At 41.5% G+C, this 12,012-nt stretch overlaps 1 protein-coding gene across 1 annotated transcript; it reads right to left on the bottom strand.

The window, feature by feature from the left end:
• Positions 1–1,237: 1,237 nt before the first annotated feature.
• LOC139417133 (mitochondrial ribosomal protein L52) lies at positions 1,238–11,747 on the bottom strand. The gene is made up of 5 exons (XM_071166380.1): positions 10,837–11,747; positions 10,528–10,597; positions 10,329–10,396; positions 1,691–1,755; positions 1,238–1,534 (listed from the first exon to the last, which is right to left on the bottom strand). Exons 1-5 carry the CDS (start codon positions 10,868–10,870, stop codon positions 1,388–1,390), a joined length of 384 nt encoding a protein of 127 aa, XP_071022481.1. The 5' UTR covers positions 10,871–11,747; the 3' UTR covers positions 1,238–1,387.
• Positions 11,748–12,012: the final 265 nt, after the last annotated feature.

Genomic DNA, 12,012 nt, shown 5'->3' with positions numbered 1-12,012 from the left:
AAGTGCCTTACCTCACTTTGTAAACACAGACTGTTGGTTAGTCAAAGTCACTCTAAATTACAGCTGACGCTACATATACAAAGTGAGCTCAAGGTTAATGAGGGCAGTCTAAGGTACCCCTTTAGTACTCAAAATTACCATACGCTTGTGACAGAAAGAGCAAGAAAAAACATGAAATTAGAACTGGACTTCGTATCACTTAGCTTAGCTTAGCCTAGCTTCTAGTCTATTGTATAAGAGAAGCATTGGTGGGACGTGAACTGGGAAACTGTGTTAGAGTGGCACACACAAAGCAGAGGTTTAACACGGGTAGATGCCGTTGGGATCACTTCAGAGATGGTTAAACTTCCATTTCTTCAGGAACAGCCTCTTAATCATCTTACCAGACAGCAGCGTGGCACACAGTCTCATAACACACTTTCCCTGTGTCTAAAGTGTCACCTACAGTAGGCTACACAGGAATGCACACTTTGATTGCAGCCTTACACTGCACTTCATTAGGAGACTGATTCACACCCACAATGGAACTTTTTACAACACCGCCAAGTGGCAAGAGGGCAGTCTGAAGGCAGGCTACCCGAAGTAATACCACATATTCATATTTTAACATTAGTTCCTATCACATTAACCCTAAAACAGTGTATCAACATTCTAACACATTAACTCTAAAACGTTGTGTCTAGTTAAACGGAGCAGCCGCTCATAGCTTAGGCCTACATGTGATGTGAAGATACAAAAACACACAGCTGCACAACGTCACGTTTCTGTCTGACAACCCCTTCCTCTTTTCACCAGCCCCCACAGCACTCCCTCTAGACCAGTGGTTCCCAACCCTTTAGTTACTGTACCACCAACTGAATTTTATTCTACCCGGAGTACCCCTGAAGTACCCCCTCATGTGCATTTTACCAGTAGGACTATGGCCTCGTGAGTCTTCTCAAGTGCCCCCCTTGTGGATAGGCCAAGTACCCCCAGGAGTCCTAGTACCCCTGGTTGGGAACCACTGCTCTAGACTAGAGACTGCTGGAGACAAAATGGCGGCGAAGCACTGCTATTGACCTAAACTGGTAAAATGCTGCATTCTAGTGGGGAAAGGAGGACATGGAGTAGGGAAATAAATATATTACTCAAACTATTGTTAATAACCAAGCCACAGTAATAAGGGAAAGGGCATGTTCCTAATATATTTTCATACAGAAGTTCAAGAACAAGTAAGACAGTAGATTAACAGTAGGCAGTGGATTTACATTCAAGTTTAATTTCAGAAAACATTGAAAAGGGCTAAATAAGCACAAACATAAATGGAAAGACAATGCCATACACCAACTGCGCAAATCTCCTCCATTTTGTCAATAACTCAAGTGGGCTAGAACAGAAAATGTGATGATTACTTATTTTTCTTCAATAAAAGGTTTCCTTTGGGTTTAAGCAGAAGAGATTTATTGCGTTCCTGCATTCTTTTGGCTTCTTCCTGTTTCTCCCTCCACACCTCCATCCCCTTATCCACCTCCAAGCTGAGATTCACTACACGTCTCTGGAGGAGACCGAGAAAAAGATGAGAAAAGAAGATGAGGAAGTGAAAAGGAGAAGAAATATAAAGGAGGTGGAAAGGACATCATAAGTGAACTGTATTGAAATTAAATATTCAACTTTATGGAGGTAATATAGAAGGTTAACATAAGATACTGACTGCTAACGTCTCTCTCTCCTGCTTTCTCCTCAGCTGTCCTTTCAGGGGGGGTGCAGGCCGGCCATCTGTGTGTAAAACACAAATACAATCAATCATATCATGTAGGCCTAAATCATATTCCCAACCACACACACACACACACACACACAGAGCATCAATCAGCTCCATTGAACAGCCATACATTAGGTACCTGACACATTAACCCTTGTGTTGTCTTAAGGGTCAAAAATGACCCACCACTATATTTAACAGCAGAGAAAACCCCCTAAATGATCTCATTGCTGAAGCCATGAGTGCACGTTTCAGTGCCCAAAAGGTCATAGATCTGATTTTTCAGTTGTCCAAGGAGAAACAAGAGCACAATGATTTAGAAGAGGAATCTGAAGAAGATGGAGAAGAATACAACCCAGAGCACAATGTATCATCTTCAGATGAAGAAATTCCCCCAAGCTGAAAGAGAGACATTTTTGTCAAAGAACAGCAAAATAACATGGTCCTTGCCACCAAATGACAACCAGGGCAGGATGGCAGCACAAAATGTCTTAAGGACGACCCCAGGGCCCACAAGGCATGCAGTTGAACAGGACATCACCTCAACATTGTACATGTTCATCACACCAGCCATCGAAAAAAATCATCCTGGAGATGCACATTTGGAGGTGTCATGACATTGGCCTGGGGGTAGGTTTATGACAGTCCTAAATACCTCTTCCCCCCTTTTTCCTCTCTCTACCCTACTGATGTGAAATTTGAAAACCCCTTGGTTAACATAGAGATTCTGGGAACATCAGAAGGTGGGGGGAAATTAACTATATTCTGGTAATCCGACCAATTGAACATATGCGGTGGTACTTAATGAATATGATGTCAGTTTGTTTGTCATCTGGGACATTCTCATCAATGACAGGATGACAAACTCTACAGTGGAAAGTCTACACATCAGAGTTATCGGATTCACATGGAATTGTTGTTCAATTGAAATGTTTGAATATAAAATGATTGGTGAAGAGATGAAACGTAATTTTAGCTTCCAAATGAGAGATTTGGGTTTTCATAAGGTTAAGGCTCTGCTCAATCAGTGGCCCGCCCCTTTGAAGAGACATGGGTTATAAAACTTTTCAGACACACCCTTCTCGCTCCACTATATAAAGCCTTGACGAAAATGTAAACTCCTGTTCCGAGGAAGTGAGGACGACGTGAGGACGTCAGAATGGTTCAGATAATAACTACAGAACGAAGCCAACATCAGCGTGAGCTTTAGTTGTGAATGGTATGAACTTTGAACTCTTATTCACTACAGCAGTGATACCTCCTAGCCGTTGAGTTAGCAACAGCAGCTGCAAACGAGGGTTAGGAAGGAACAGACAGAGTATCCCGTCTATCACACAACAACGTTACTACAACGTATTCAATTGACCACCAGAGACATTCTTCAAAAGGACAAAGGAATCGGTTTGGCAACACGGCCTTCCATCTACCACCAACCTACCGAAGCGGTAATTTAGAATGCATAATATACTGTATTTACGATAGCACAGGTTCTTCCTTTGGTCCTCAGTCTTCCCGCTCTTTCACTCAAACCCAGCCCTTTTCCACCCGCTAGGGACATTTTCCTTTTATTTCATCTTTATTTAACCAGGCAAGTCAGTAAAGAACAAATTCTTATTTTCAATGACGGCCTAGGAACAGTGGGTTAACTGCCTGTTCAGGGGCAGAACGACAGATTTGTACCTTGTCAGCTCAGGGGTTTGAACTTGCAACCTTCCGCCTAACCACTAGGCTACCCTGCCGCCCCTTTATGACATAATTTGTAAACAAGGTATGATTAATTCTGTGTATATGTAATTCTTGTGATTAGTTTGGTATTTAGTAATTAAATAATGAAACTCAATTTTGTATTGCGGATTCAACTTGGTTATCTTCATGAACCCTGGCTAACAAGAATTTACAACTTTCAGATGAGACTGAATTAAGGTGACGATAAATATCGACTTCTATTGATGTAAAATATTATTAGGTCTTTAAGAGTTTATTCGGAAGATAACAGCTCTATAAATATTTGTGGTGCCCCGACTCTCTAGTTAATTACATTTACATGATTAGCTAAATCGGGTAATATTAATTACGGAGAAATTATTTTATAGAATAGCATGTCATATCACTTAATCCGGCATAGCCAAAGACACGACAGAGGGTTTCTGTAAATATGGAGACAACTGGAAAAGGATGGATGAGATTGACCTGCGTGCCAACATAGGGCTGATAATCTTAGCGGGTGTTTACAGGTCCTGAGGCGAGGCTACATGTAGTCTCTGGGATGCAGAGAGTGGAAGGGCGATTTTCCGTGCCACGATGCCACTGAAAGTCTTTCACACTTTCTCAAGAATGCTACGATTTAATAACCGTGAGTCAAGACCTGCAGGACTTGTGAGAGACAAACTGGCTGCCATAAGAGAGGTCTGGGAGAAGTGGGTGGGGCGTCTGTCATACCTCTACAACTCTGGGCCTGAAGTAAGAGATTGAGCAACTGGTTCCATTCAGAGGTACATTTTTGTTTTCATATCTGTAATGTAAGTGATTTTCATTTTAATTGTATTATGTATTGCTGTAATATCATTGATTTATGTGATTACTATCAGTATCACAGAAAACAATCTATTTTGTCAAAAGGTCACGGTCCTTTCTGGCAGTATATGCCCAGCAAGCCAGCAAAGTATGGCATCAAGATATAGTTGGCCTGTGACGCACAATCCAGCTACGCATAGAAGATGCAAGTCTACACAGGGAAGCCGACCAGTGGAGACCCGGGGAAGAACCAGGGGATACGGGTTGTACTTGATGTGACAGCTGGACTGAGGGGGCACAATGTCACGTGTGACAATTTCTTCACCTCTTATGAACTCAGCCAGCAGCTCCTGAAGAGGAAGATCATCATGGTTAACACAGTTACAAAGAACAAGTCTGACCCCCCCCCCCCCTGCATTCCTCACAACAAGGGGGAGAGAGGCATTCTCATAAAAGTTTGTCTTCACCCCCACCACCACTCTAGTTTCTTACCTCCCAAAGAGGAACAAGAATGTGGTCCTCCTGAGCACACTTCACAAAACGGCTGAGATCGTTGTTCGTGAGGACAGGAAGAGCCATCATCCTGGACTACAACCACATCAAAGGAGGCTTGGACAACCTGGACAAGGCGATTGGAACTTACAGCTGCAGGAGGATGACTGCCCACTGGCCCCTGGTCATCTTCCATAACATCATTGATGTGTCCTCATACAATGCTTTCGTAATATGGAACAATATCAATCCTACTTGGATGCCTAATAAGCGGAACAAGAGGAGGGTGTGCCTGGAGCAGCTGGGAAAGGCACTTGTAACCCCACACATTCAAGGAAGGGAGCGCCTCCCCCGCACAGCAGCGCTTGTGAAAGTTGTTCAGGGGGCTGAATTTTGTCCAGATCCACCTGAGGCTGCAGCAGGCAAGAGGAGGAGATGCCAATTCTGCTCCCAAAAGAAGGACTGTAAACCAAATACTATCTGCTGTACATGTGAGAAATACATCTGCAAAGTCCATGCACACATACATGTGCTAATTAAAGTCGATTGATTTATGTTCTTCACATTTTTGGTTTTGTATTGGTCATCTTATTTTATTGTTTATACACCTTGTGGGTGGGGGCAATGGTTTAAAAAAAATGGGAGAAGACTAGTATTTTGAAGTTGAATTCCTCATTGTACAGTATATATCACTATGTTGCCAAAAAAGTTCAAGACTGTTAGTTTCCCTTCAACAAAATGCAATTAAAAACTACTTTCTGCACATTGACTAGTTTCTTAGGCTATACAAGTGCCATCTCTTACGAAAAAAGTAATGTTTACACTTATGCAGTACCTTTAGCAATAATAATCCTCTACTTTAGTAAAGGAAACAATTATGACAGGTGTGTTGTAATAAAAACAAGTGGGGTCCACGGATTTTAAATGCGGGTAATTTTTTACCCTTACGATAAGGGGAGTATACAGAATGTTAAGACTACACAAGAGGCTGTTTTCGCACTTGGTCCCTTTCAGCCAATTTTGGGGAACTTAGTGTGGTTCGTTAATATTTTTTGGGCAGTGTGAACACTCCAAAGAAACTCGGACCCCTCAGAAGAGCCCCCGAAGTGAGACGATCTTGAGAGGTGGTCTGAATTTGGTTTGCTTGAATTCTGCAGTCCGGTTCCCATTTTTAGGGCAATGTAAACACAAAGCTTCCAAAATTCGCTTGTCATTATTCCCACACCACACTACTGCAACACCGTTTGCCCTGCAATAAACCCAAAGGTGCCACAAAAAGGAGGAAGATTATGATGTGCATGTTCGTGGAAAAAAAATGCTGTTTTGGGATATTGATTAACAATTGTCAAGGATGCATAGAAATTCCAAATATCTGTAGAGTTTTTAGTTCAGAATATTTGTTTGCAATATGTGACTATAGGCTAAGAGAGCTTCATAAACTGTTTATTGATTGTGGGGTTTGAATAGTGAGAGAAGACAACATAATGGTGAAAATCACAACATAGGGTACAAAATCAGTCCTAGCTTTTAAAGGGGCAGTAACCTACATTGGGAGTACAATTTTCAATTAAAGCATTATTTAATCTGCAGTTATTATTCTGCTATTTATTCTGTTACATAATATTAACTTGTAAATATTATTGGTATCATCTTTTAACTAAATGCAATCTATTGGCTTCCAAAATGTACTGCATGATTTTGTCTCAACTAGGCACCACTACTGAGCTATTTAAGTACATATATCAGCTCAGTGATAGCCTCAATTCAACACACCTGGTTTTCCAGGTTGGTTAAATCAAAAACATGAAGTGGCTGCAGCACTCCAGGACCAGAGTTGCCTACCCCTTGATCTAGATAATAAACCACAGGGGAGCTAAAGTTGATCCTTGAGGCACACCTGAGCGCAGCTCTACGACGTAGGACCATCTGCCTTAACACACTGGGTTCTATTTGACAGTTCACAAACCACTCCAGAGCATGACCAGTAGTCCCAACACACCTCAATCTCTGCACCAAGACAGTATGATCCAGTGTCAAATGCCTTTGACAAGTCTGAATACATATACACAATGCCGCTTCCTATCCAGGGCACAGTGAACATCATTCAGTGTTGCTGTGACAGTGCTGTGGCTTGACCTGAAAGCCGATTTCATACCACTCAAAATATTGTTTTACTGGAGGTATGCCTTAAGCTTCTTACTGACTAGGCACTCCAATACCTTTGTCAGAATAGACAAGTTAGCTATGAGCCTATTCAGTAGCGGGGGATCACCTCCTTTCGAAAGAGGTAGGCCAAATGCTGATTTCCACAACCTGGGACTTTCATTACATTCTAGGGTGATATTAAAGATGCATGTTAAAGTTAAAGGGAGAGCAATGATGTCTGCATCTAATTGCAGTAGGTGAGGGTCTAGATCATCCAGGGGAACTCTTTCTTTTTCATCATCAATTGCCTTCGGGGAACAGACAGAGAAGGGCGAGAAGGAGAACTCGGGAGTGTCAGGTAATTTCACATGGGGTAACCCTATCAAATAATCTGCCTGCATCAATACATTTTTTATTAAAAGACTTCAAAATAGAGGTTCTCTCATTAGGGAGCTGTGCATTTTTTGGGGCACACTAAACCTTCACTACTTAACCAAATTTGGAAGGATTATTCAGATTACCAGCAGTAGTATATAACCACTGCTGTACACACATTTTCTATTCATATACTGTCTTTAAACACCATTATATGTTTGTATACATTATAACTATACAGTACCAGTCAAAAGTTTGGACAAACCTACTGATTCCAGGTTCTCTTTATTTTGACTATTTTCTACATCGTAGAATAGTGAAGACATCAAAACTATAAAATAACACATGTGGAATCATGTAGTAACCCAAAAAGTGTTAAACAAATAAATCAAAATATATTTAAATGAGATTCTTCAAAGTAGCCACCCTTAGCCTTGATGACATCTTTGTGCACTCTTGGCATTCTCTCAACCAGCTTCATGAGGTAGTCACCTGGAATGCATGTCAATTAACAGGTGTGCCTTGTTAAAATTTAATTTTTGCAATTTCTTTCCTTAATGCATTGAGCCCATCAGTTGTGTTGTGACAAGGTAGGGTTGGTATTCAAAAGATAGCCCTATTTGGTAAAGTCCATATTATGTCAGGAAGAGCTCATATAAGCAAAGAGAAATGACAGTCTATCATTACTTTAAGACATGAAGGTCAGTCAATCCGGAACATTTCAAGAACTTTGAAAGTTTCTTCAAGTGCAGTCGCAAAAACCATCAAGCTCTATGATGAAACTGGCTCTCATGAGGACCGCCACAGGAATGGAAGACCTAGAGTTACCTCTGCTGCAGAGGATAAGTTCATTAGAGTTACCAGCCTCAGAAATTGCAGCTCAAATAAATGCTTCACAGAGTTCAAGTATCAGACACATCTCAACATCAACTTTTCAGAGGAGACTGCCTGAATCAGTTCTTCATGGTCGAATTGCTGCAAAGAAACCACTAAAGGACACAAATAATAAGAAGAGACTTGCTTGGGCCAAGAAACACGAGCAATGGACATTAGACCGGTGGAAATCTGTCCTTTGGTCTAATGAGTCCAAATTTGAGACTTTTGGTTCCAACCTCCATGTCTTTGTGAGATGCAGAGTAGGTAAACAAATGTGCATGTGTGGTTCCCACCGTGAAGCATGGAGGAGGAGGTGTGATGGTGTGGGGGTGCTTTGCTGGTGACACCATCAGTCATATATTTAGAATTCCAGGCACACTTAACCAGCATGGTTACCACAGCATTCTGCAGCGATACGCCATCCCATCTGGTTTGCGCTTAGTGGGTCTATCGTTTGTTTTTCAACAGGACAATGACCCAACACACCTCCAGGCTGTGTAAGGGCTATTTGATCAAAAAGGAGTGATGGAGTGCTGCATCAGATGACCTGGCCTCCACAATCCCCCAACATCAACCCAATCGAGAAGGTTTGGGATGGACAGCAGTGTTATTTCATAGTTTTGATGTCTTCACTATTATTCTACAATGTAGAAAACAGTAAAAATGAAGAAAAACCCTTAAATGAGTAGGTGTGTCCAAACTTTTGATTGACTGGTACTATGTGTAATATATACACACACTGATCTCTGACATTGCCCGTTCTGATATTATGTGTGTTTTATTGCTAGGTGTTACTGCACTGTTGAAGCTAGAAACCCAAACATTTCGCCGCACCTGCGATAACATCTGCAAATCTGTGTACGTGACCAATAGTTTCATTTGAGTAATTTAGCAGACAATCCCCCCCAAAAAAAGTTTCAAATGTTCTTGTTTGCATACACCTATTTAGCAGATGTTATTACAGGTGTAGTGAAATGCTTGTGTTCCTAGCTTCAACAGTGAAGTAATATCTCACACAACAAAACACACATTATATTAGGATGACCAACGTCGGAGTCCGGAGTGTGTGAGATACATACCCAAAAGTATGTACACCGGCTTGTCGAACATCTCATTCCAAAATTATGGGCGTTAATTTGGAGTTGGTCCCCCCTTTGCTGCTATAAAAGCTAACACTCTTCTGGGAAAGCTTTCCACTAGATGTTGAAACATTGCAACGGGGCCTTGCTTCCATTCAGTCACAAGAGCATTAGTGAGGTCGGGCACTGATGTTGGACGATCAGGCCTGACTTGCAATCAGCGTTCCAATTCATCCCAAAGGTGTTCAATGGGGTTGAGGTCAGGGCTCTGTGCAGGCCAGCCATGTTCTTCCACACTAATCTTGACAAATAATTTCTGCATGGACCTCACTTTGTGCAAGGGGTCATTGTCATGCTGAAACAGGAAGGGACATCCCCAAACTGTTGCCACAAAGTTGAAAGCACACAATCGCCTAGAAAGTCATTGTTTGCTGTACCATTCAGATTTCCCCTCACTGGAACTAAGGGGCCTAGTCCGAATCATCAAAAACAGCACCAGACCATTATTCCTCCTCCACCAAACATTAGTTGCTACAGTGGTAGCGTTTTCCTGGCATCTGCCAAACCCAGATTCCTCCGCCAGATGGTGAAGCGTTTTGTTGCGCCTTTTCATCACACTGTTTGTGTGGGTGGACCATTTCAGATTGTCAGGGATGTGTATGTCGAGGAACTTGAAGCTTTTCACCTTCTCCACTCCGGCCTTGTTAATGTGAATGCAGGCGTGCGCTCTCTGCTGTCTCCAGAGCGACTTAAAGGAGCATTTGACTTGCAAGTATCTAGCGGTCCGATAACACGTTCTGCTGAGAATGGCTTGTCCTTAACTTTGTAATAACCCAGAGTGCATTGAGTGAATGTTGCAAAAATATTGTGGTTCCTTTCTAGCAACTTGAATGCAAAGAGGACTAGGACCACAAAGTGAAGTGAACTGCCAAAATAGTTGAGTCCTCATTCAAAAGGCAAGGGCAGTGTGAATACAAAAGATACGTTATTGTTGTTGTTTTTTTTTCTTCTAGGAGTTCACTTTAAAGAGGACTGAGAGCAGTTATTTTAAATAGGACAATATGTGAAAACAACCTAAAAATGCATGCTCCTACATGTGAACTTGCCTGCAAAGGACCAGTCAGGGAGATCTGTCATGGGGCCATACTCTGTTCCACTGCGGGCCAGACCATTTCTATGGAAAAACCCATGTGAAATTGTAAAAAACAAAGCATATCAAAATAGAGCTGTAATCGCTACAATTGTGTGTGTGTGTGTGTCTCATTTTGTTCTGACAGTTGTTTGTCTGTGTCGTTTAGAACTTACTCGGTCCTCCACTTGATTCCAGCCTGTGTCCCACACGTCGTAGTAAAACAACGACTGGAATGCCTCAAAGCTGAAAACAGACCATCAGGAATTCAGTTCATTTAGGCTCTCTAGTTTTTTTTTGCTTTGCTAGCTAACGTTAGCTAGTTGCCTAAACATTTTATCAAACCTAGCGATCTGTCTAGCTCAACATATAAACATTTAAAAAAAGATTGTAAACTGGGAGCCGAATGATATTCATATTTACAGCAGAAAATTACCATTAGATCTTATGAAAATGATAAGTAATTGACTTGTAAATAACCTCACCTGTACAGCACAATGTCCTTAAGGGCGCCGCCATTTTGGATTTTTATGTAAGAACTATATATACCACTAGATGGTGGTCAAAATACGCCAAATAAATTGTGGAGTTGAAACCAAGTAGCAACATGCAGCAACGTGTGTTATATTGTAACACTGTTAATTAATCACGTTATGTTACAGTAGCCAATGATGAGCTGGACTTCAGGTTATAATGATGATACATTTACAAAATACAATTTAGCCAGATAAGGGTTTGAAGTATGAATTGGTTGTGGTGTAGTCTTATTTTATCATCGTAAAATTACACACTTTCTTAAAATGTTACTATCCCCCCCAAAAAGTAGTTAATTGTATGTAGTACACTTGAATTATTTTTAAAGTATTAATTGCACACACAAACACACATACACCATTTGAGTTTGTCATCATATAACGTTTTGTCCCACAAAGTTGATAAGCCATGATTTTGAACCATCTTCTCCCATGCTCCAGCTGCTCTTTCTATACTGAGTAAGCCATGAAGTATTTTTTCTGTTAAACTTTACAGACAAGTCCTCACTCGCCTTCAGTGAATGCTCCAGTCAACTCAAGGAAGCATAGCGGGGAGGGGAGAGGCAGCCAGGCACACACCGACGGTCGCGCGTTTCATTTTAGGCTACCGTTAAGGGCAATGAAAGACTAGGGAGCGAGCAGGGGGGCTTCGGGGTAGGCTAAATGAGCCTACCCGAAGTACAAACAAATGGTTTCATAAATATTTGATTCATGTTAGGGTTAACGTCACCAAAACGAAACAGAGTGCATTGAAGCGTATGGCAGTAGCAAGCAAAAAGGCACTGAAATAATAGCGAGATATTTACTTTGTATCGTCCTTGGAGAACACATTCACTCCGGAAAAATCTCAGAACCGTGTCACTAGAGAATGTTCTTCCACACATTCCACAGACTGGGAGCATAATAAAGTAGTCCCCTAAATAGGTCTACTGCCATTTGAACCATGTTATTCTAGGCACGTAGGCCTACCAAAACCATATTTCAACTGTGTCAGGAATTGGAAACAAGCAACGGACCCTTTGATATAGCTTTTTGCCTTAGGGCACAACATATAGGTGTGCTGTTGATAAGGCCTGGGGCAATTAACATACCTGAGACTGGGAGGTATTTAAGAGAGGTCATAATTGT

Source organism: Oncorhynchus clarkii, chromosome 9 (genome assembly GCF_045791955.1).
Source record: "Oncorhynchus clarkii lewisi isolate Uvic-CL-2024 chromosome 9, UVic_Ocla_1.0, whole genome shotgun sequence".
In the NCBI taxonomy this organism is placed as follows: Eukaryota; Metazoa; Chordata; class Actinopteri; order Salmoniformes; family Salmonidae; genus Oncorhynchus; species Oncorhynchus clarkii.
The sequence above is the reverse complement of the archived record's forward strand: the minus strand, read 5'-3'. Positions and strand labels throughout refer to the sequence as shown.

Coding starts and splice junctions, on each gene's coding strand:
- LOC139417133 (XM_071166380.1), bottom strand. CDS start 10,870: ATGGCGGCGCCCTTAAGGACATTGTGCTGTACAG. Junction 10,598..10,836: donor AAGGACATTGTGCTGTACAG/GTGAGGTTATTT, acceptor GTCTGTTTTCAG/CTTTGAGGCATTCCAGTCGT. Junction 10,397..10,527: donor GGAATCAAGTGGAGGACCGA/GTAAGTTCTAAA, acceptor GTTTTTCCATAG/AAATGGTCTGGCCCGCAGTG.